The following is a 22,754-nucleotide window of genomic DNA, read 5'->3' as shown; positions in this document are numbered from 1 at the left end:
CCCGCACTGGCTACTGTCAGGTTATTCACCCAGAAAGGGCTGCGGAAGGCGTCCGTATTCTCATAGGGATTTATAACTGCTCCGCGACTGAGATGAGAAAGGCACGTTTAGAGCATTGGTGGAAAAAGGCAAGGAACAGAGTGATATAACGAAGCACGTTGTAAAACACGGTCTCACTCTTTGGGTAGTTCCACTACAATAATCGTCAGCTGGCTCGTTAGTTCCCTACGCTGTGCACGCGGGACCGCAACGTTATAACAAGCTGGGAAAGACCGGCTAACCATGATAACAGCAGTGTCTTCGTGTTGCTTTCCTTTGTCCGTGCGTCTAATTTTTGCTGCAAGCACTCAACATGATAACTGTTTTGATAGTCTCCCCAAAGGGTGCGAGCTGTCTTTAAGTGTATATAGTTGCAGGCTCAGGTGACAGTGTAATATAGAAATAGGGGCCTGTGCGAAGAATGAAAAACCAGAGATATGATGCTACATTCTGAAGAAAAAAAAACCTCTTACTTTTTTTTTTTTTGGTGAGTGCTGACCTGCCACAAAGATAGCCCCGTTTAATGGCACACGCGAACTCTATTTCGGAGGGTTGCGCCTACCGCGACTCTCAAAATAATGTGCAATGATCTTTAACAGAAAGATGACGTGTATCGTTAAAGAGAATATTTGGCAACTCCCCCCCCCCCCCCCCCCGGCAAAAAAAAAAGCACCAGGTAGTAACTTTTCTTCTTAAAGCGTATACTGTAGATGAAAATGCGGCAGATCCCGCGTACCATGGGAGTCGATGTTATGCGAAGCATGCGGCGGGAAGGTGATTGTGGCGTAAATATTTTCGCTGAGTGAAACGGTACAAAATGACGCTAAAGATTTGTATAAATTTTATACGCACACATATATCTTGAAGAGCCGCATATGTGATATATAACCAGTTGTTTACAGTTGGGTAACGCTGCCAACGGCAACGTGGGTATTATACCAACACCAGAAGCGGTAAGCTGATATGTTGCGCTTATACTTGTCCCTTATAATGGAGAGCGCACGCGCGTTTCACGAACCCGTGCGCATGTGTGGGAGGGATTCTCGACAGTTTAATTCTTGAACAAGGTCATCATCCCCGTGATCAGCGAGCACCAGCAGCTGGTCATGACTGTGTTATCGGATCAGGTCGTGATCGCGGTGACGAGGGGTCCATGTGTAGTGAAGTATGAGGTATAGTACAGCTGTTGTAAATCGTGGATGCCTCGGTCATTTCGTCAACAAATTGTCTGTCGATAGAGCCGGCGACATGTCGGAACCTGAAGTCACCCTTCCCGTTGGTGAGGCTGGTAGGCCTGGATAGTGCTACGTAGACTAACATCAGTGGATGGCGCTTGTATTCGTAGACTACCTGGGCGTATGTGGCCTACGTAGCCGAGTCTACAAAGCGGCTGTCAGTCAATCTGGCATCATCCTCAGTCAGCATGAGGCCATCGCCCGGCCTTGTAAGAAATGAAGAGGACACTGCGTCGTTCTGGCGGACTAAGAGCACTTTACGGTGCGATGATGTGAATATCGTACGTAACTGTCGTTAATGTATTCCTCCGGGGTCGAGCAATGCTTCAATATTGCTTGTTGAATCATAGGAATACAAATGTAATCTTTATTAGACTGCTATAAAAGCGGAGCCAACACTGGAACCACAGCCGTTAACGTGATATGACGCCTGTATCGTAGGAGTACACACATCGTAGGAGTATCATGTAGTGTTTATTGCTTTCTTGTAAAATTAGATTGCAAGCACCACAACCGTTGCACCGACATTACGTTAGATAGCAAGCACCCCAATGTTGCACCGACATTACGCCTGCACAGGCTGATTTTCCAAACCAGTTTATAGACCTGGTGTGGCTCAGTGGTAGAATACCTGATTGCCACGCAGAATGCTTGGGTTCGATTCCTGCTGCGATCTTAATTTTCATTCTTTCCATTTGTCACGTCAACGCTGCCGATGTCGGTTTTTCTCAACGTTCGCATTTAACGTCTGTTCTCGCCGTTCCTGGGCAGATATAAACAGTCAATCACCTGTGGCGCATACCCGTGCACCGCGGCCCATGGAAACGGGTATGTGCCACACGTGTCTGGAGGAAAGGGTTTGACGACGTACGCGAAAGGATTTTCATGTTATTCATGTCATGACCCGACAGTTATATTCGTCAAATCCTCCTGCCCTCCCATGCCAATTTTGGTGTACACCAAGTTAAGGAGGCGATCATGAGAGCCCCCAGACGTAGGCGGCTAGATAGATAGATAGATAGATAGATACGTAGATAGAAACGCCCAAAGTGCCAGAGGTTCGCTAAGAAATGCTTCGCATTAAAAAAAAACAGCTGACCATAACAAGCAGGCTAGGTATGCGCCGCCCCCCCTTACAAGGAGGATGTGAATAAAAGTCGAACACGAGGCACGCATCGCGGTACCGGAATGAAGCCGGAACGAGCCGTTTGAGAGCGAGGCACCCGTTGGTTCTCCCTCGCCCGCATCCGCTCCGGCGTGTTTCTGATTGGAATGACGACGTAGGCCGGGCAACAACACAAAGGGCGAAAGAAGAGATGCCGTCCTAAACAAAAGGAGCGCGAGACATGCCGCCTTCCGCTACCTCAATTGTAGACGCTATGCATCCGGTACTTGAGCACATCGTCCCCTGGCAGACAGATTCTCTAACACTTTGAGGCGCCGCGTTGACGTTTACTCATGGAGGAGCTGCTTTAAAGGGACACTAAATGGAAAAAATACATCCGTTTAGACTGACAAATTTTACTCTGAAAACACTACTGTCGTTAATTTTGCCATCATACGTTTTAAAATGGAAGACAATATCAAGATCCAACATTCATTTTTAAATTTCGCGCCGTAATCTCCGCACGTGACGTTACGGATTTCACAATGTTTTTTTTTTTCTTTTTTTATCGTATTTTGGCATCGTTGGTTGAACAAATTTCCTGAAACTTGGTACGTAAATGATTCTATGGCCTCCTCAAGGGAGAACGTACTTGCTTTTTAGCGATTAGGAACTACGTACGCCCTAGTTAGACGTCGTTAAAATTTATGACGTCACGGTGACTGGTGCGGGAACTTGAATGTGACGTCGCCACTCGCATTTTCTTTTTGCTTGTTTTCTCGCTTACCAAGCACCTTCTCGCGGCAATAAGCATGGTGATCTTAGTGCCATTAAAGAGTAGTTCACTAATACGAGAAAAATCGTTTTCCTCTTTAGTGTCCCTTTAGTGTGCGTGCGTGCGCTTTCTCTCGGGATACTGCTATGGAAGTATCTCGTTTTCTTTCCGATATTAAGGGGGAGGGGAGGCCTTACATGTTCATGCGAACGTGACATTTAGCGGAAAGCCGTCATGTCGTGCACAAAAGCAAATGACCACGCGCGAGCTGCGCGTTCACTTCGTCTTAGAGACATTCGCATGAATAAAAAGAAATATTTAAAAATTTAAAAAGGGCATTCGCGTGACGCGGCCTAAAGTCACATGACCACCCGCGTGGCTCGAGGCGCGTGAGCTGCGCGTTCACTTCGTCTCTGCGGCGTCGCGAAGTGAACGCGCAGATCGCGTGACATATCTTGCTCCATATATCCTCCACGCCGGCTTTTTCTTCAAGATCGCGTTAGCATTTGACATACAAGGCTTTCGCCTTACAAAGCAGTATTTCACAACGCCACCTTCGACGACAGTGAGTCTGGAAAGGAGGTTTATTTAAACGCTGCAAGTGAATACACAAGTTCACATGAATTGCCGCTCGCACACAACGAAAAATCGCGTGTACCAACAACGCATCAATGCAATTTCACAGTTGTACAGAGCAGGATACCTTGTGAAACTGCACCAAATAGAAATTATTCAACACCGTGGCGTTGCGGGCGCTATGAGGATTTTATACGATATTTCTTTCTTTTTTTTTTCTTTTTTTTGCTGACCGCTGTTTATACAGGGTGGTTTTTTTCAGATATAATACAGATTTTTTTATACAAATCCCATGACAGCCAGGCTCCGGTCATTTTCACACACGAGCTCTATGTCGAGGCGGCAATACTTTGCCGTCGCTAAAATGGCATTGTCACGACTAATTAACAAACAGGCGTTAATTAACATTTTTAATTGTTAACTTGAGGACGCTTGTTTATATTGGAAAGTTGTAGTGCGTGCACATTTATGGCATACCCATTTTTTAGGAACCACGAAAGCTGCACGTTATTTGAGATATTCATAATCGAATTTTAATGACGATATCGAAGCTGACCTCTCCCGGCGCGCAGGAAACGCGGCTTCTCTGTTGCGTCAGTCGAGTGAGCCTGGCTCACATCATGGCTCATACAGCCTTATACAGCCCTGATGTCAGTCCAGCCTACTTCTTTCCTGTTCTGAAAGCTCAAGAGAAGCCATAAAGGGCCCCTAAATCACCGCCGATATATATTTTTTTTAACATTTGAAGTAAACGCACGCATCGAGTTCAAAGTGCCGTCGCGATCAACAGGGCCAAACGTGGCGGCAATACGCGCCGCGGGCGCGCCGCAAATTAAAATAAACAATCCCGTGCTCCTCCCCGGCCCTTTCGGTATACCCAGAGTTGGTGTGACGTCGCCAGGAGAATCTGTTAATGTCAGCAGCATAAAGAACGTGTTTCTCTGCCTCCAGGTACGCGCGCTCTCTGCTTGTCCTCCTCGCTCGGCGAGGAGGAACACTCAGCCAGGAGGAGAGACGAGCCAACGGACGGAGCGTAGCGAAGCGAGCGAGGGTCGCATTTCGAATCATCAAATGCGTATAACTCCGCTATTAAGGCAACATTTCGAAAAATTCTCGCGGCCACGCATTCGTTGTAGTATCGTGTATAACTGCAACACCACAAAGAAATTTTGACCACTGGGTGGTTTAGGCGCCCTTGAAAAGTCACCGTGTTCCCGCTATCTGACTGGCTGTCACAGAGTCTGAAGGAGCTCACGGCTGCTGACTTTCAGGGAGTCTTTCGTGCGTGAGAATCGCTTCGGCAGCGATGTATCGACGCCCAAGGAGACTATCTTGAAAAATTTTAGTGATATATGTGCCGATTGGATCAATGAATTACCGTATTTATTCGAATCTAAGCCGATGTTTCTTTCGAAAAAACTATGTGCGAAAGTGGAGGGATCGGCTTAGATTCGAGTACAGTGACTAAGGTTATTTTTTTTTTCTGGCCTTGCGAATTTCGGGGGTCGGCTTAGAATCGGGGCCGGCCTAGATTCGAGTAAATACGGTATTTTTACCTGTCCCAATCTCATTAATTTACGAACACGCCATGTATGTATGTATGTATGTATGTATGTATGTATGTATGTATGTATGTATGTATGTATGTATGTATGTATGTATGTATGTATGTATGTATGTATGTATGTATGTATGTATGTATGTATGTATGTATGTATGTATGTATGTATGTATGTATGTATGTATGTATGTATGTATGTATGTGCGTGTTTTTAGCCTTGTTTAAAAACGTGCTGCATGCCTTCAGAGCATTTATCGTTGGACAGCGTACTAGAGATGCGAGTTTGGTTAGTTGGTGCAAATTCACTTCAGACGTAAATAAGTAGCGTAAAAAAGGACGAGGCGTCCTGTCTGTTTTCTTCGCCTTGTCCTTTGTCATGTATGCGCTAATTAGTTATGTCTGAATTCGACAGCGTATAGTGCGATTCCAGTGGCACTTACAACTCTTAAGAAGTTGAACGGTACAGTTCCCCACGGCCTCGTGGCGTGCAACACGAACGACATCCTCTAGTCTGCCTGACGGTCGCAGGCTATACACAAAGAAAAGAGTGTGCAAAATTTTAGTAGGGGGTCCCTAACGAGAAGGGTGTCGACTTGGGCTTGTTGGTTTGTCATTCTGGTAAACTGTTGCGCGTGAAAGACGTAGACGGGGAACACAAAAAGACACACACGGAGCGCACACTGTCAACAAATTTTATTAGCAGAGCGACGTGACCTTATGTACCTGGCAAACCTCAATGCGCATGACAGCAAGTACATACCAACAACACGGTCCACTCAATATACACGTGTTGTGCCACACAGATACGCGATTTCCTTGTCGGAAAGTGAGGTGGACGCTTGGCTGACGCATTTTTCTTTTAAGCCCGAGATCTTGTGAGCCTCGATAATGAGACGCGACATTTCGTTGTTGCTATTTGCGATTATGTTGCACTTGTGAAACTCCGGAATACAGCCACAGCTATTGCAATGAACTGCAAGCCATCCCCCTGTTTTGTTTTTTACATTGTTGGCGTGCTCACGAAGCCTGTCGTTTATACATCGGCCCTTTTGTCCTACGTAAGAACGGCTGCATGTTAAATGAATTTCATAGACGAGGCCTTCATTGCATTTCACATATTTAGTTTTATGGTTCTTAGTGCAGGTTTTCTTATCTTTACGATTTGGGTTTGTCATCTTGCACACCTTGGCAAGTTTCTGTGGAGCAGAAAACACTAATTTAACATCTGCTCTTTGGGCGATCTTTTTAATGTTGTGGGAAACCTGGTGGACATACGGAATCACCGCGAACTTCTTCTTTTCTTGTCCATCCTCTCGGGAAGTGGGAAGGTCGCATGTGCTAGACGCCCTGAGATTCCTCAGGAGCTTTTCCGCTACCGACACGATTAAGAGCTTCGGATCCATGTGGATCCATATGTACTGTGGTGGAGGGGACCCACGACAAGTTCTGTTGGGGGGGGGGGGGGGGCGTTCTCCCTTGGCAGGGGATCGTCTTTACCTTCTTGTTCATTTCATATGGCTGCAAAACGGCGAGGAAAACGAAGACACAGGACCAAGCGCTTCGTTTGACTTCGTTTTTCGCGCTGTCTTGCAGCCATGAAACCATGCCAACACTGTGCTCAGTCCCAGACACTTTTATTGTTTATCTTCTCGGTGTCACGCTTTTTCAAAGACGAAGTGAGAGCCACGCAAGCGCTGTTTTTACAGCGAAGATACGGCTAGGGCATTGCGTCTGCGTGCATGCAAGAATCTCTAGCGCATGCATGTGCAAATCCCCGCTGCTCACCACTTGGAAATTGGGTAAACCACACCACTCACCGCTGGTCCACTAAAAATGAAGGAAACATACGGCCGGCAGACACCAATTAACACCGTGCACGAAACGCCCAGCGCATGCGGTAAGCCAGACAATATGAGCCATGAGCCGCAGCAAAAATACGCATGCTGCTCAAATGAAAAACTTTAAATGAGGACACGCTAAATTCAAAGCAGACTTTTTGGACAGACATTTCGTACTAGGCTTCACATAGTTCTCAGCCGGCAAAAGTGAAGTACATTGTCCTCTATTCGACTTAACGTACCAAGATATTTGATGAAGCAGCGCACAAAGGACACAATCACGCACACATAAAATGACGCAAACACAAACGCTACATATCAAATAACATGCCAAGTTTCAGGAAATTTTTTTGTGAGTCAGTGTGGTCAAAATACGAAAAAAAAAACACTTTGAAATCTGTGACGCCAAGCCGACATTCCTGTGTAGATATTTCGGCGCGAAGTTAATAAATCAAACTTTGAAAATTGACATTCATTTTGTCTTCTATGATGGCGAAACCACGATGGTGAAATTAACGACAGTAGAGTTTTCAAACAATAATTTATCACTGATTTACATTTGTATTTCTTTGAGGGGTGTCAATTTCTGATCGAAATGAACATCAAAGAAAGCGAAAGGGAACTGAACAAGCAAGACATAAAGAAATAAAATGCTGCAACAATTAAGGAAAATCAAAGTAAAATGAAGAATAAAAAGCAAGAAAATATTAGAATATGCGAACTTGGACCATGGCCTGCAAAGCATCATCAGCAAAAGGGAAGCATCATGTTAAAATACTTCTTAGTGGACACTGAACTTGATAAGCGTTTGTGATGTACATTTATATACATGAAGTGATGCGTTATTGTGTGCGTGTAAACGTTCCGCTACAAAGTGAACTCTTATCAGCGAACAGTACGTTACCATGTTATTTTCCTTATTTCTTTCACTTTGCTGTTTTCTTTTTCTTTCTTTATTTTAGGGCGACCATTCTGTTTTATTGTGTGTGTGTTGTGTGTGTGTGTGTGCGTGCGTGCGGTACAAGAAGAGAAATGGAGCAGCCGAGGTGCTATAAACTTCAATCTCTCCACAGCGAACAAGTTGTAACAGAACAGAACAAAACAGAGAAATCCGACGTGGTGTAGCGCATGCATCAGAGAGACTTTAAAAAAATGCAGCATCATGTTCGTTCAATGCGGATCCAGTGACTACAGGCACAACGGGTCCACGCAGCTTCCGACGGGCACCGCGGGCGCACATTTTTCACAGGCCCGAATAAGTGGACCAAATAGGCGCGGTTTCGCCGGGGCCGGAAATTGGCGACACCGTAGATTGAATCCGCCGCCACAGATTAGGCTGAGCCGGAAAGGCCCGGCTGAGCAGCGACCGTGACACAGCGGATGCAGCCATATAAGCGTCAAGGCAAATCACATCACGGACAGTTCAGTCGCCGAGTGACGACGAAAACACTTGCGGCCCGAACATCGTATTCGGCGCCGACCGATAGAACTCTCTCTGGCTCGGCGTTGTTGCCGGCTGCCATGCGATCGTCGTTCAGCATATCAAAAAAGAAAGACAAAAAGAACTTATACCGCGTTCCAGTGGCTGGACTTTGCCAACTTCAGCGTTGTTATCTGATCGGTAATCCGTTTGATCGGTATCCGTTTGATTGCACTTTATGTGAACATTGCAGTGTTGTAACGCTGGACTGTATCTTGTGTTGTTTTTCATGTCGGTATGGGCTGACAAACTGTCTTTATAGGTGTGATTTTATGTCGATTTTTTTTTCAAGGTTGTGGTTTTTCCAAATTATATTATCTCTGAATCTCTAAAAAGGAGCTCGGCGCTACATAAAAGTGTCAACATTTCTCCTAAACAACCTATAGTTAAAAAGTTAATTTATGCGGGCACGTTGGAAAACGTGAAGAAACAGCCCAGAGGACCTAAGGGGACAGGGCTGGTGTTTTTTCGCGCTTTCTTTAACTATGAATATAAACCAATTCGCCCAACTGTCCCTGTTAGGTCAGTTATGAATCTCTGTGCATAATGCAGTAATGCCCTAAGATATATATGCTACTGATATGTGAAATTAAAAAAAAGAACAATAAATGCTCGTTTGAAAGCTCTTCAGCCAGCTTTAAATGCTGGAATGGATACACATATATACTTTCAACTTTCCATAGCTGATCCACTACGCGACTTTCTGGAGCAGTCAGGCAGGGGCGTAGCCAAAAAATTTTTTCGTGGGGGGGGGGGGGTGTTCTACCATACTTTAGTAATGTTCGTGCGTGTGTTTGTATGTGTGCGTGTATATATACGCAAGCAAAACTGAAAAATTTGGGGGGGGGGGGTCATCCCCCCCCCCTTGGCTACGCCCCTGCAGTCAGGACTCGCACGCCGGCTACTCTACAAACAGCATTCGCTGTGAGAGCATGCCATGGGACACTGCGTGTGAACAAAGTGTTGATATTGTGAAGACAGTGTTGCGTTATTTGAGCACAGATTCTTGCTATCACTCTATATACGTGTATTCTCCTCTATTATAATGGCCGCCATTGAGGTCGACTGTGGTAATGGAGGCAAGATGCACACTTGTAGCGTCTTTTTAGGAACAGTCAGTGTAGCTTCGTTTGAAAACGCTTTTACGTTTGTTCAGAGCAGGGGTCTCAAACACGCGGCCCGCACATGACTGTATTCATCCCACAATTTTATTTTCATAAGTAAGTTCGTGAGCAACACATGCATGACTAGTCTAAAGCATTGTTTTCGTGAGACACTTCATGTGGTCAATGTATGTATTGAAATATAACCGCGAAACAAAAGCTATATTTCAGAATCGGCTCCACGTCATTTTGACCATCGGTGAGACATGTTTTTGGAATCCTGCGCGCCACATCTTCTTCGGAAGTGACCTTATATGCGATATGGGAAAGGTTTTCTTTCAGACGGTAACGCTTGCTGATACCTCCAGCCCTCCGCTTTTACCTTCTTCCCTGTCCCGGCCCTTGCGGGACCAAATTGCGTGAGTGCGGCCCGCTGACTGGGGTGAGTTTGGTACCCCTGGTTTAGAGGGATACTAAGGGGAAAGACATTTTTTTTTTTTTTTGCCGTACTAGTAAATTACCCTTCGACAATACCAAAACCACCACGCCTGGTAAGCGAGAAGACGCGCAAAAAGGAAATGCGGCGCCACCTCGAAATTCCCGCACCAATCGACGTCACGTCGTAGATTTTGACGGCGTCCACTAGTGCCTACATCGTTCCTAATCAGTAAATATGAAGCAGACTGTCCTCTGAGGGGGTCAGACGACAGTCTGCTCCACTCGGTATGCACCGGGGGTCGGGACAATCTCAGCATGGTTTTCAGTCATCAATAGAGCTCTGCATCTTTTAACGAACGAAGCTGTTCAAGGCAGCCGTAATTTGTGCGGCCTATCCTGTGCGCCTATCAGGTATATGCCACATAAATTGGGTAAATCCCACTACTCACCACTGGTCCACTAAAGTGCACGTGGGGCCAAACGTACACAACATACCTTACTCCGCTAATCCGGTTACAAAAACGAGCTGTGCGTGTGATTACGTTCTCCCCGGGTAATTACCCCTCTAATATTCTATTTCAGAGAATGCGTATACATGCCGTTTACGGAGGTACGCAATTACAAGATTTCCTGTTTAGTAAATAAAATAATAAACACAAACACGCCTCCGCCCCGTACTATTTTCACGTTCCCGTCGTTAAACACACGGCACGCAAGCATCAGTAATCTTAACCTTCCTTTATGTTCGAATGTATATGGTGAACGACTAATCCAATTTTCTGGTGCTAAGCTGTGGAACAATTTGCCTCTTGAAATAAAACTCGCAAGAAGTTTTGACATTACCTGCAAACAATACTTCGTTTCTAACTAGGCATTTTCTTCAGTTTTTGTTTATTCTTAAAAATTTTCTCATGTATATTTTTGTGTTCATGATAGTTATGTATTCGTTGTTGTTTAGTATGATTCCTTGAATCTGTATAATACCTTTCGCTTATGGATGATACTTTCGCTTTTGTTTCTTTTTCTGCACAAGAATGCTAATTCTTATAACCTTTTTTTTTTATTGGACCCATCACTAGCCGTTTAGGCTATGGGTCCAAATATTTCTGTACGCATTTTTCATATTATGATGCAATAAAATTCTTCTTGATTGATTGATTGATTGAAAAAGGCAACAGTTAACCCTGCACTAGGGAACGGGTATGTGCCGCAGAAATCTGCGCGACCTATCAGGCAGCTATCATCGTCATAAACGGGTATGTGCCACATAACTTGGGTAAATCTCACTATACTCACCACTGGTCCACTAAAAAAGAAGGCAACAGTTAGCCCAACACTAGGGAACGAGAAAGGCAACGGCGGCTGCGAGAAGACCCCGAAGTGATGGAAGGCCAACGACGACCTGCCCGTATAGATCTATGAGAGGCGCGAACGCTTGGATTCAGCGCGAGCTTCTGCATCTGGACATCTGTATCGTGTCTGTGTCTGTCTGTGGTTTAACTCGAAACTCTCTGCGCTGAGAATCAACGTAGAAACAACCATCACCTAGCTAAAGCCTAGCAACGACGTAGAAGCAACCTAGAAACAACGCTCATCTCCCAGCTAAGGCCCAGAAACAACAGAAGCAACCAGAGTAGTCTTCAGAATTGTCAAGTTTCGCTGTGTCAAGGCTTGCACCGCTTAGTGCAAGCTTCGCCAATTATTTCGGCAGCGCCGAATAAATTGCGCTTGCACCCTCTATTGCGCTTTCAAATCAAGAATTTCATTACCTGGCTGGGCTTTAGGGCATACGTGGTGGTACGCTCGAAGCCTTTCAGATGATGTGGCAATGATGTGAGTGCCTTTCTTTTCTTGTCTTGTCTCGCACTTTCTCGCTCGCCTTGTATACATGCACTTTTTTTTCGAAATAAAGCTAGTTGAAAGTCAGCGCTCTTTGCCTCTGTTTGTTTCGTCCCTTTCCAAACCTTCTATGCGCGGTTAACATTTATCCACACCAGCTTGCCCAAGCGTCAACCCTTACAAACTTGCACAAAGCTGGAGTTTCATCCTCACCATCTCTCTTCACTTTCCTCGACGCTGAGTATCATTCTCGTCACTTCCATCTCGGCGCACGAAAGAGCGAAGCCAGCACGAGCGTTTTATTTATTTATTTTATTTATTGATCACGTTACCCACACCGCTCGCAGGTATTACAGTGGGGCAACTACTAAGAGGAACAGTACACGTAGCTGGTGCACACGGAAAACACACATAAATAACTTACAACTTTGCAAACTTTAGACTATCATGATTTCAGCAGAACACTAAACACTCAAAACACAAATTCACGTGGTAGTCGTAGAGATGAAAATAAAGCATCATTTGAGATAATGCTAACAATGTCTTGTGGTAATGTATTCCAGTAATGGATTGTTCTCGGGAAAAAGGACATCTTAAAGGAGTCTGTTTTACATCGTATTGCTTTTATTTCGTGCACATGGTCAAGGCGTGAAAACAGATACTCAGTTCTTGAAAATTATGCTTCACGCTATATGCGTCTTATAATGATGTACATAATGAAAAATTTCAGACTAAGCTTTCTTCTTCGTTCCTGAAGAGATTCAAGAGCAAGTTTATATTTTGCAGCTGACACACTGAAACCTCGGTTATAGTTGGCGCATATAAAGCGCACTGTTGTATCCGCTCCGGTTTTTCTGCGTTAGTCAGCGAGTCTCACTCGCAACTAGCGTATTCCGGTACAGAGCGTACATTTGTTTCCGGCCGGGTGATCCGCCGGAAGGGACGACTGCGATTACACACGCCGTGTGTAGGGTTGCAGCTCACGCTACAAGTTGTCCTCCGCAAAGGAAAAGGACGCACAGCGCTGTTGTGCGGTGCAAGACGACGACCGCTTCTCCCACGCGCTTTTCCGCCACAGAGACCTTCACTGAACGCACGAAAAAGTAGTCGCGGTACGGCAGAACAGGTATGCCAGGAAAAGTGTCCCGAATTCGCGGGCGCCCGTCCCTCTCGAAGCTGTTAGCGGGGCTCATTTTATTCGCATCCTCGCCGCTTTTCATCTCTGATTTGAGCTATACGTCTTAACTCCCAGACTTTAGAGAGTGTACGTAAATGAGCTTCGCCATCGGAACAATGCGCAGAAAGGGAAAATATTGCTCGATATAGTCACCCGCGCGCTCAGAATGAAGCAAACACGCTTATTATGTACAGTGGTGTGCAATATGAAAGGGAACACTGAAACTATCTTTAAAAGACCATAGTGGCTAAACGCATTCGTCAAGCGCAAATGTGTTCGTTACACTAAATGCTTAAGTGGAAAAGTGCCTCTTGAAAATCAGTATACGACAGATTCATATGCACACATGGCCAGTAATTGTTGCTTAAACGCGAACTATGTGTTTCTTTACATATTGCTTACGACTGTACATACAGGTTGCATGAACTACGTACGTGCACCAATATGATAAACCTGAAAATGACAAAGAAAATGGACTTCACCAAGCAAAATAAAATAAATTACGGTTAACTCGCAGCTGCACATGCTGTAGCGGCACTACGCAGGCTTGAGATTCTCGGAGAGAAATCGGGAGCCATTGCACTCCGTGAAGATGTATGGCCAACGAGGCTGTTCAGCACAACCTACAGAGGTTACACGAAATTTCTAACCGTAGCCGATCACATACCTTGCAACTAAGTACGAAATTCAATAAAACGTCCTGTTGGGCTAGTTGGGGAAGTATCACAGATGGCATTTTTTTAGCGCAAAAGATGAAAAGAAAATTAAGCAGAGAAGAAAAGAACACAGTGCACAGGGCGACAGAGGGAAAGGGAAAGAAAGAGAGGAAGAAGAAAGAAGTGGAAGAGAAATGAGGAAGGAGCTCCGCACTTCCTTGCCACCACTAGTGCGATGCTACCTTAATCAGTCTCCGATACATGTGTCGAAATACTGCGCTCAGCCATGTCACCAATAGACGTATAACTACATTGCGCTGCTGTCAACATATAATTGCAAACCGACTCTGTTAGATATTTCACTGAGGTATAGTGGGGCACGATCATGTTCGGTCGCTCAGTATATCCGTAACTGGCTTTTCCCCTGTGCATATGCTTTTGACGGTGACGAAATGTAAAGAGTAACGTTGGCGTTCTCTCATTTATGTGCTCGCTATTTATAACCATGTGTGTGCAAAAAAAAAAAAGGGGGGGGGGCGCTCACCGTGCAGTGGTTATGGGCGCGCAGGTGTTTGACGATCCCTGATATTGTGCTCCACCTCTTGAAATCCAGGGTTCGACGGAAACCCGTCTGGTTTGGAAAGGTTGTGAAACCGAGCGCCGACCAATCGTTAAAAACACAAAGACAAAGGCGTTGCGGTCCTACGACCTTGTTGACAATGAAAATGATTGAAAATGAAAGCAGATTAAGTAAGCTTCACCATGTGACGTAAGCAACGGGTGTATATCGGGGGCAGATTACCGGAGTTGCGATTGAGCGCGTGCACTTCCCGTCTTTACCCTCAGAGAGTAGGAGACCATCCGTTGTGGGAAGCACGTCGTGGCTTAATTTTAATTTTTGCATCAATTGCGAAGCTTGTTTTCTTTCGGAGCCGACCGATATGGGCGCTGCAGTAAATCTGCCCCCCCCCCCCCCCCTTTAATCGAGGGTGGTCGGAGCGAGTCACCCACAGGGAATGCCTCAATATACTTCTTAAATTCCAGGCACTGCCGATTACCTTTTCCTTCATAGTTCACATAGCTCCTTGCTCAGTTGGTGTGTATCTACTAAAGAGGATGAGCAAATAAATGAAAAAATATAAGGTTAGAAACACGTTGACCCTTCGGAAGGATTCGCATCTCTGTAATTTCACTTCGATTTCAGCCGCTCTCGATGGGATTTTCAAGACGAAATTGAGGAACCGCTAAATGCCAAGTTGTTCGTGAGGGATTCGGAATCAATCTTGGAAACAACAACAAAGCCTTTACCGGACACTGGCGTATTGCTTTAACTCTATAAAAAACGTTCGTCAAGCGATTACTTAAAGGCTGCTTCGTTATCGTCGATTGGCTCGAGATATACGCAGCAGAGACGCCAGAGCCGGTCAACGTCCGGCCTTCCTTCCCGGCGGCCGTTGCACTCGTTTTCAATGCCAGGTGAACGTCCTCGGCGGCAAACACAAGGAGCCGTTCCGGATTTCTGGGCAATGGGGTCAGCCGCGTTTCTCCGGTGCCAGTGACCCAGTGCGCATCCTGCGCGGTCATCGCTCTCGCGACGCCGCCGGACGGGACCCGGGCCCGGCCTCCTCTCCTCTCTGGAGAGAGGGAAGGGGTAGCCCCGGTCTAAACTTTTTCGGGAGAGGGCCTCGGGAAAGCCGGGCGGCCCGGATGGAGCGGGTCAAGTCGGCGGCGCGGGAAGGAAAGCGCCCTTTCTCCGCCCGGCGGCCCGCTGGCCCCGATGTACCGTTAGTCGCGCTCAGTCCGTCGAACGGGACAACCGCGCGCCAGGACTTCTCCTGTTTCTTACGGCGCAGCGCTGGCCAGGTTCAGGCATCTACTGCAGCGCTCCATGGCGGCGGCCGGCCCCGGGCCCGAGGCCCAGACGCCGGAGCCGCCCTCGGAGTCGCCGCCCTGCAACGACCACCAGCGAACGACTGCCGCGACGGCGGCGACGCCGCCGCCGCCACCGCCGACGGACGAAGAGGAGCCCGCCCCCGCGGCGCCCGAGCCTCAGCACCATCGCGCAGGTGAGCCCCGGCCTCCGGGCAATTGGCCGCTTCCTGAGCTGGGCCGTTTCCTGCTTGCGGGGCCGCCCAGCACCAACGAGCCGCTTCCTGCGGTCGGCGGCCGCTCCTCTTGTCGCGCAGCAGCTGCCGCCATGGAGAGCAACATCACGCTGTGGCAGTTCCTGCTCGAGCTGCTGCTGAGCCAGCGCTACAGCCACATGATCACCTGGACCAACGAAGACGGCGAATTCAAGCTGGTCAACGCCGAAGAGGTGGCGCGCCTGTGGGGGCTCCGCAAGAACAAGCACAACATGAACTACGACAAGCTGAGCCGGGCGCTCCGCTACTACTACGACAAGAACATCATCAAGAAAGTGCTGGGCCAGAAGTTCGTCTACCGCTTCGTCTCGTTCCCGGAGATCGTCAAGACGGAGAACAAGATACCCTTCCACGTCAAGATGGAGAGCATGGCGCAGGCGCCGCAAGACCTCAGCGTCAAAGGTCGTGAGCGCAAGCGCTCGCTCTCCGACGAGGACGAGCCGGCGGCCGACGACGTCTCGTCCACGAGCAGCGGAGGAGGCAAGCGGGCGAGGCCCGAGTCCGACACCGACTCGTGCCCGTCGCCGGGCAGCGGAGGAGCCGGTGCCCTGTGCCTTTCCCCGTTCTTGGCGGCCGCCGCCGCGCACCACCGCGGCAAGCTCACGCTGCCCCTGTACCCTCCGCTTTCGGCCACTCGTCCCTTCAACCTGCCGCCTTTCCCGCCGTTCGGGCCCTTCGTCCCATACTCGCCGTTCGAGCCGCAGCTCGTCTTCTCGCCCGCCGCAAAGTCCATCCCAGTGCTGCAGTGACACCATAACCCGAGCGCTGGACGCCGGGCAGTGCTGCCGCCGAACTATCATCGTTTATTATTTTTTTTTATATCGTGTACAGATTATTCATGTGTGTGGCTTCCGCTCTGTAGTGCAGACGCCGCAGAAAATAAAAGCTATAAAGGGGGCGCGCCCCCTGCCGGAGCTCAGCATTTGCCTCTGCCGCGGTAGGCCAAGCAGTCGCATAGGCCAAGCCGGCCAAGTGCAATGGCGAACAGGGCCAGTGGATCAAGGTCCGCGACGGCGGCCGCTCTCGCGACGACGCTCCTCTTCTCTGCTCTCGTCCTGTACTCCGTGAAGCCGGACACCTGGCGTGAGTACATACCACGTGTGTGCGTTGCTCCTGCGTACTCCTGCTTCCAGTTCGATGCTACCGTTTTCGCTCGCCGCACGTAGATGGCGCCCGCGGTCTAGGCAGTAGCTTGAACGTTGTTCCGTGACTGTGCGCGGCGCGTTGTGTTCAACGGCTGTGTGCTCCAAGAGGCTACCGGCTACCGTTTACGTCCACAGAGACAAACCGCAATTTTTAAAAGCAATGTCACTAGAGCAGCCGCGTATCAAAGAACCTGACCATGCTTTCTAACGATTGAAACAATGTTGCACGAGATTGAGGGCGTTGTCAAATAGCCCCGTCTTAATGTCAGCACCCTGGACGCTGATTCCTGTGCAGAAATGAACGTTGACGCATTTGCTGTTGGTGTAAAAGACGCCGAACGAACCGCGAGCGGCAAACACAAGTCGCAACCCCTCAGTTGTTGCAGGACTCGCTTTTTAAACGTGAGCTTTTCTGGCGTGGCGGTAGGGGGCGCGAGTCTCCTTTGCAGCAACTCAAATCGTAGCGGACACCATCCAGTTGGGATGTCTTTCGGCGTCTCAATTCACGCATTTTGTGTAGATAATGTTAGCTTTTCGTTTGTAGCGTAGCTTGGGCATGTCAGAATAGTTTGACCTGTGTGGTTCGAAGGGAACAAGGAAGAAGGGGAAACTTTCTTCAACTGGATTGAGACTGAGTGTGGACAACGCAGTTTTCGGTAAAATATCGGGTCCCGCTTCATAACTTCATTTCTTTCTTACGTACGTATACATAAAAATATATTTGTTTTATTGCATATTCCTTAGTTCTAGATTCTTTTTGTACCTTATGTTTTTCTTTTTATTTCTTTTGTTTTCTTATTGCTTACTTCGGTAAGAAAATCTTCATACGCCGTTGCAGAGTGTGGTTGGAACGGAGGACGAGATTCAGGAAGTAATTGTCTTCCAATTTAAGCTTGTCCTTTGGCGGAACAAATATCAATGCCGTATACTCGAGGTCGTGGGTTCCAATGCTCGTATACGTTGGTCTAGGTTTACAGAACATCACGTGGCAGATGCGTAAGCAGTTGTGCGCGGAGGTGGAGTGGACACCTGGCACATCTGCTTAGGGCGTGCGCAGGGTTCTCTAATAGGGGGGCAAGGTGTCACCGTAGTTTTTCCCCCATTGGAAGACTCCGAACGAAAGCGGTTCTCAATGGATGCAAAAATGAAAATGAAGCAATGATGTTCTGCTTACAATGGCCTGCATTTGGTCCCCGGCTCTCTTACGTGTAGAGGTGGGAAATAAACCGTTCTTGTTGTGTAACATCAGGAGACTTCTGCTGCCATGATATTCGAAAGTTTGCATGGCCACAACCCTGCATATTAGACAATGACGGGACAGGTCCGATATGGCGTTGACTTGGCGCCCTCGCTAGATGATTAGGGGAGGGGGAGCGCCTCCCCTTGACCGCTCTGTACGCACACCTATGCATATCTATCTATCTATCTATCTATCTATCTATCTATCTATCTATCTATCTATCTATCTATCTATCTATCTATCTATCTATCTATCTATCTATCTATCTATCTATCTATCTATCTATCTATCTATCTGTCTGTCTGTCTGTCTGTCTGTCTGTCTGTCTGTCTGTCTGTCTGTCTGTCTGTCTGTCTGTCTGTCTGTCTATCTATCTATCTATCTATCTATCTATCTATCTATCTATCTATCTATCTATCTATCTATCTATCTATCTATCTATCTATCTATCTATCTAGTGAGACTAGTTAGTCTACGATTAGAGCATCGGGCATCTGTGCTGAAGATTTGGGTTCGAAACCGATTGCTGGAGAGAGAGATAGATGAAACAAAGGATGGATAGGGAGGTTAAACATTAAAAAAAAATATCTGGTTTTCTACCATACGCTGAGGGTGTGCGAAGGGAAAGAAAGATAAAAAGCAAGAGATAATAAAATGCGAGAAAGGCAGGGAGATCAACCAAAATCGTAAAAGATAAGAAAATATTTTAAAAATCCGTAAGGAGGGGTTGTGTGCTCGAGCCGACGTTTCTACAAGTGGACTTGTCTTTTTCAAGGCTGGAATCAGCTTTTTCAAGGCTGGCTCCAGCCTTCAAAAAGAGAAGTCCGCTTGTAGAAACGTCGGCCTTTGTCGTCACTGCCACATGACGAAACGTTACTTCCCATAACAAAAATGGCCGACGTGTGTCGCTGTAGTCCGAAATCAAGGTAGTATATCCGGTGAAATAAAATTATAACGGCTTCGTTTTCGGCGGTGCCACTTTCGCAACGATGTCGGCGCATTCCACAGTACCAGAACAAGCGTTGAAAACAGCCTGCTTAATTTTTTGTTGCAGGGCCCCTTTAAATATATCTAGCTCAGGTTCGCTGCCCTGCGCAGGGGTACGGAAAAAAAGAGGACAGTGGAAAGGGAGAGAGCAAGAGGCGAACATAAACGAAGTAACCGGGTTCGGCGTTCACTGTTTTGCGAGTAATTGCTACCAGAGTCAGGGTCGATTGTCGTCGACTTCTACGCGATTGAAAATAAATATGCGACGGCTCCCTCGCCTTAAAAGCTGTGAAATAAAGGCAGGAAGTAATAATCCCAAATTAAGGTGAACAAAAGAAAAAGAAAGACATCTTGAAACCGTGAATGAAGCCCCTATTGCCTATGTACACGTACGGTGCTCTGTCGCGAAACCTTTTTTCTCTAGATGCGTAAGTCTTCCGATGCCGGCTCAGCGAGGAAATTTTCCGTCCGTCTCTCTGTCACGTATTACGAATCGCTATAACGAAATAAAGTGTATGAAACGAAGTACCCTTTTTCCTTTATTTTTTTAGTTTATTATTATTATTATTTTTTTGTGGTGCTGAGTTTCAATACCTAGGCCACCCCGCGCTCCGAAGGCAAGTGTCTTAACCACGGGGCTAGACATCATCTTTCTTTTTTAAGTCCACGCTTGTAAAGGGTGAGTATATATGAACCATACGAGTGCGTTGTATCAGCGGTGCAAAACAAATGGGAAAGTAGAACACTTTCTACGAAGGCTGCGCCGTGCCGATGCTGGCTGACGCTTCTGGGGAAAGCCGCAACCTTGGAGTTGCCTACAATAAAACTCTACACAACACTTATGCATCATTTAGACCACCCCCAAAGAAGATTCTGCGTAGATCTTGCTTCTTCTTTGTTTTGCCGGTATTCGGGATATTACGTACATTTGCTGACAATACGTATGAGATGCTCGAAGTAAAGACATGCTATAAGGATTAGACGCATTGCCATAGGCGTGCGCAGGCAAGGCGGTGGGGAGGCACGGGGTGGGGAGTGCAAATTTTTTTCACCGTCTTTTCCTTATTTACTCACACCATCTTGCCCTGTACACGTTTCGCGCATGTTAAGGCGAAATCCTTAGATGCCTCATCAAACGCGAAACTTGACCGTTTGCGTCTAGCGGCGTCGGGAACGAGTGATGCAAACAATCATCACGCGATGACGTCACCATACATGACGTAATCATGGCGTCACGGACCGCCACAATTTGTGACGCCACGTCACACGACGACGTCGTCACATGACATCGTACCTTAGTCAAAGGTGGGCCGATCACGGAGGCAGTGCAAAACCAGGTGAGGTGCCTCCGATCCTGGACAAGCCCAACCCTGAAGTGTGCAAAACCACTTTCGGTGCGGAAAGCTTTCGGAGGGTGGCGGGGCAGTATCAGCACACCGAGTGAGAAGAAGACGGCTTTCGCCTTCGAGCCGTCTTATATAGGTGCGTGCATAAGGGACTCTGCGAGATTTTTGTTTTAATAACCGCGCAGCTGCTTGGAGTTCTGTCCGTGGCCGACGACCGCTCAAAACTCGGCGCCGCTGTACAGAGCGAAGTGGAAGCATAGCATAGCCATGCATAGTATAGGGGTATAAGGGTATAGGGCATGTATAGTATAGGGGTGGGAAAGGGAAGTGAGGGTGATGAGGGAAAGGAGGAAGGGAGAGATTAAGGCGTGGCATAGCCACGTATCAAGGGTAGGGAAAGGGAAGCGAGGAGGAGGGGAGAGGTTAAAGCATATAGCATAGCCGCTATAGCAAGGGGTGGGAAATGGAAGTCACGGTGAGGGGGAGGGGGTAAATCGTATCAAAGCCGCGTATAGCATAGCATAGCAAGGGAAAGGGAACTGAGGAGGAGGGAAAGGCCACCAGCTTTTCCTCAGTCTTCGCGCCTGTAGTGCGTAGCTGCCCCAGTTCTTTTTGCAAAGGTTATGATAACTACGCGTGCCCAAACAAACTCGTCATCAAGGTACTCCCCGCTTGTGTCCTTGCCTCTCCCTTTGCATTGCGGAGAATGGTAACGGTGGGTTGGTGCGCTGTGAACGTGGCTTTGCTACGACAAGGCTATAGTGCTAGCACGGTTAAGTTTGCGCAGATTCTTTTGAACTCCTTACCCTGAAACGCACCCGCATATGGGTGTAACGCAAGAAGCGAGCAGACTGGTTCAGGGAACAAGCGCATTTTAAGGACATCTCAGTCAAAATCAAAAAGAAATGGGCAGGGCATGTGGCGAGAAGCCTCGCTGCTCATTGAGACTTGCAAACCAGATTCCAAGAGAAGGCCAGGGGATGCAGGTGAGATTAAGAAGTTTGCGGGGATAACGTGGCCGCAGCAAACACGGGGCCAGGTTAATTGCATGGAGAAACATGTGCGAGATGCCTTTTGTCCATAATTATGAAACGGCGCCGTGAAATAAGACGAGAACATTGACAACACACAGACACAAGCGCCGACTCGACGCTCCAATCAGCGACGTAACTGTCACACACCTATTGTGGACATGCACGGGTCTACAATTAAGCCGTCGTCGTCACCTACGTGCAACAGGCCTCAGGCCTGGCCGACCACCCGACCTTGACCGCTGGATTAGTGGACCTCACCACCGCTCGTTACTGGACTTCATACACGAAGCAAATTTATATGTGTATTTCTGAATAAATATTATGCCTAAGGGCAGACTTTCGAAAAAAAAAAAAAAAACTGAAGTTTTATTCGCATGAGGAGAACATAAAAGGTAGACCCACACGTAGCTACGCAAATAGAGCAAAAATGCAGAAAACAAATTAATCATTAAATACGAGATTTCTTTGTGATGCAACGCGATGGTTGGGAAGCTGATATATGACTGTTTTTGATTTTGTATATGCCTCGATTATCTCTCGAGTTGTCACGATGTCCTGACTCTTGCAACGATTCGTATACCTGCCACGGTGGTCTAAAGGTTATGGTGCCCGAAGGTCGCGGGATCGAATCCCGGCCGCAGCGGCCGCATTTTCGATCGAGGCGAAAATGTTGAGGCCCGTGTACTTAGATTTTGGTGCACGTTAAAGAACCCCAGGTGGTCGAAATTTCCGGAGCCCTCTAATACGGCGTCCCTCATAATCATATCGTGGTTTTGGTATATGTAAAACCCCAGCACTTATTATTATTGCAACGATTCCTAATTATGAATCCATACCAATTCTCGCCCAAGTGTCAGTCTTACTTCTATAGCCCTGCAGTGGGCGTATAGTCAGGCTGATGGTGATGAAACGTGCCTATCTTCAGTGAAACGACGGATTGCGAACAGCAGAGTTGCCAGGAGAAGCCGCACTCTGGAGAGAAATAGCGGGTCATCGATGCGCATGCGCAGAGCGCTATGGGGAGCTTCGCGTACGC

At 47.4% G+C, this 22,754-nt stretch overlaps 2 protein-coding genes across 2 annotated transcripts in view; both read left to right on the top strand.

Annotated features, from left to right (window-relative positions):
* The first annotated feature begins 15,543 nt into the window (after nucleotides 1-15,543).
* LOC119406861 (protein FEV) lies at nucleotides 15,544-16,880 on the top strand. The gene has a single exon (XM_037673614.2). It carries the CDS (start codon nucleotides 15,711-15,713, stop codon nucleotides 16,713-16,715), a length of 1,005 nt encoding a protein of 334 aa, XP_037529542.1. The 5' UTR covers nucleotides 15,544-15,710; the 3' UTR covers nucleotides 16,716-16,880.
* A 29-nt stretch (nucleotides 16,881-16,909) lies between these two features.
* LOC119406862 (transmembrane reductase CYB561D2) overlaps nucleotides 16,910-22,754 on the top strand; it is a 30,868-nt gene continuing 25,023 nt past the window's right edge. The window contains exon 1 of the mRNA XM_037673615.2: nucleotides 16,910-17,049. Coding sequence (XP_037529543.1) covers nucleotides 16,944-17,049 — 106 coding nt within the window. The 5' untranslated portion in view covers nucleotides 16,910-16,943. The remainder of the gene's footprint in view (nucleotides 17,050-22,754) is intronic.

This window comes from Rhipicephalus sanguineus, chromosome 10 (genome assembly GCF_013339695.2).
Source record: "Rhipicephalus sanguineus isolate Rsan-2018 chromosome 10, BIME_Rsan_1.4, whole genome shotgun sequence".
Classification (NCBI taxonomy): Eukaryota; Metazoa; Arthropoda; class Arachnida; order Ixodida; family Ixodidae; genus Rhipicephalus; species Rhipicephalus sanguineus.
The sequence above is the reverse complement of the archived record's forward strand: the minus strand, read 5'-3'. Positions and strand labels throughout refer to the sequence as shown.

Coding starts and splice junctions, on each gene's coding strand:
- LOC119406861 (XM_037673614.2), top strand. CDS start 15,711: ATGGCGGCGGCCGGCCCCGGGCCCGAGGCCCAGACGCCGGAGCCGCCC.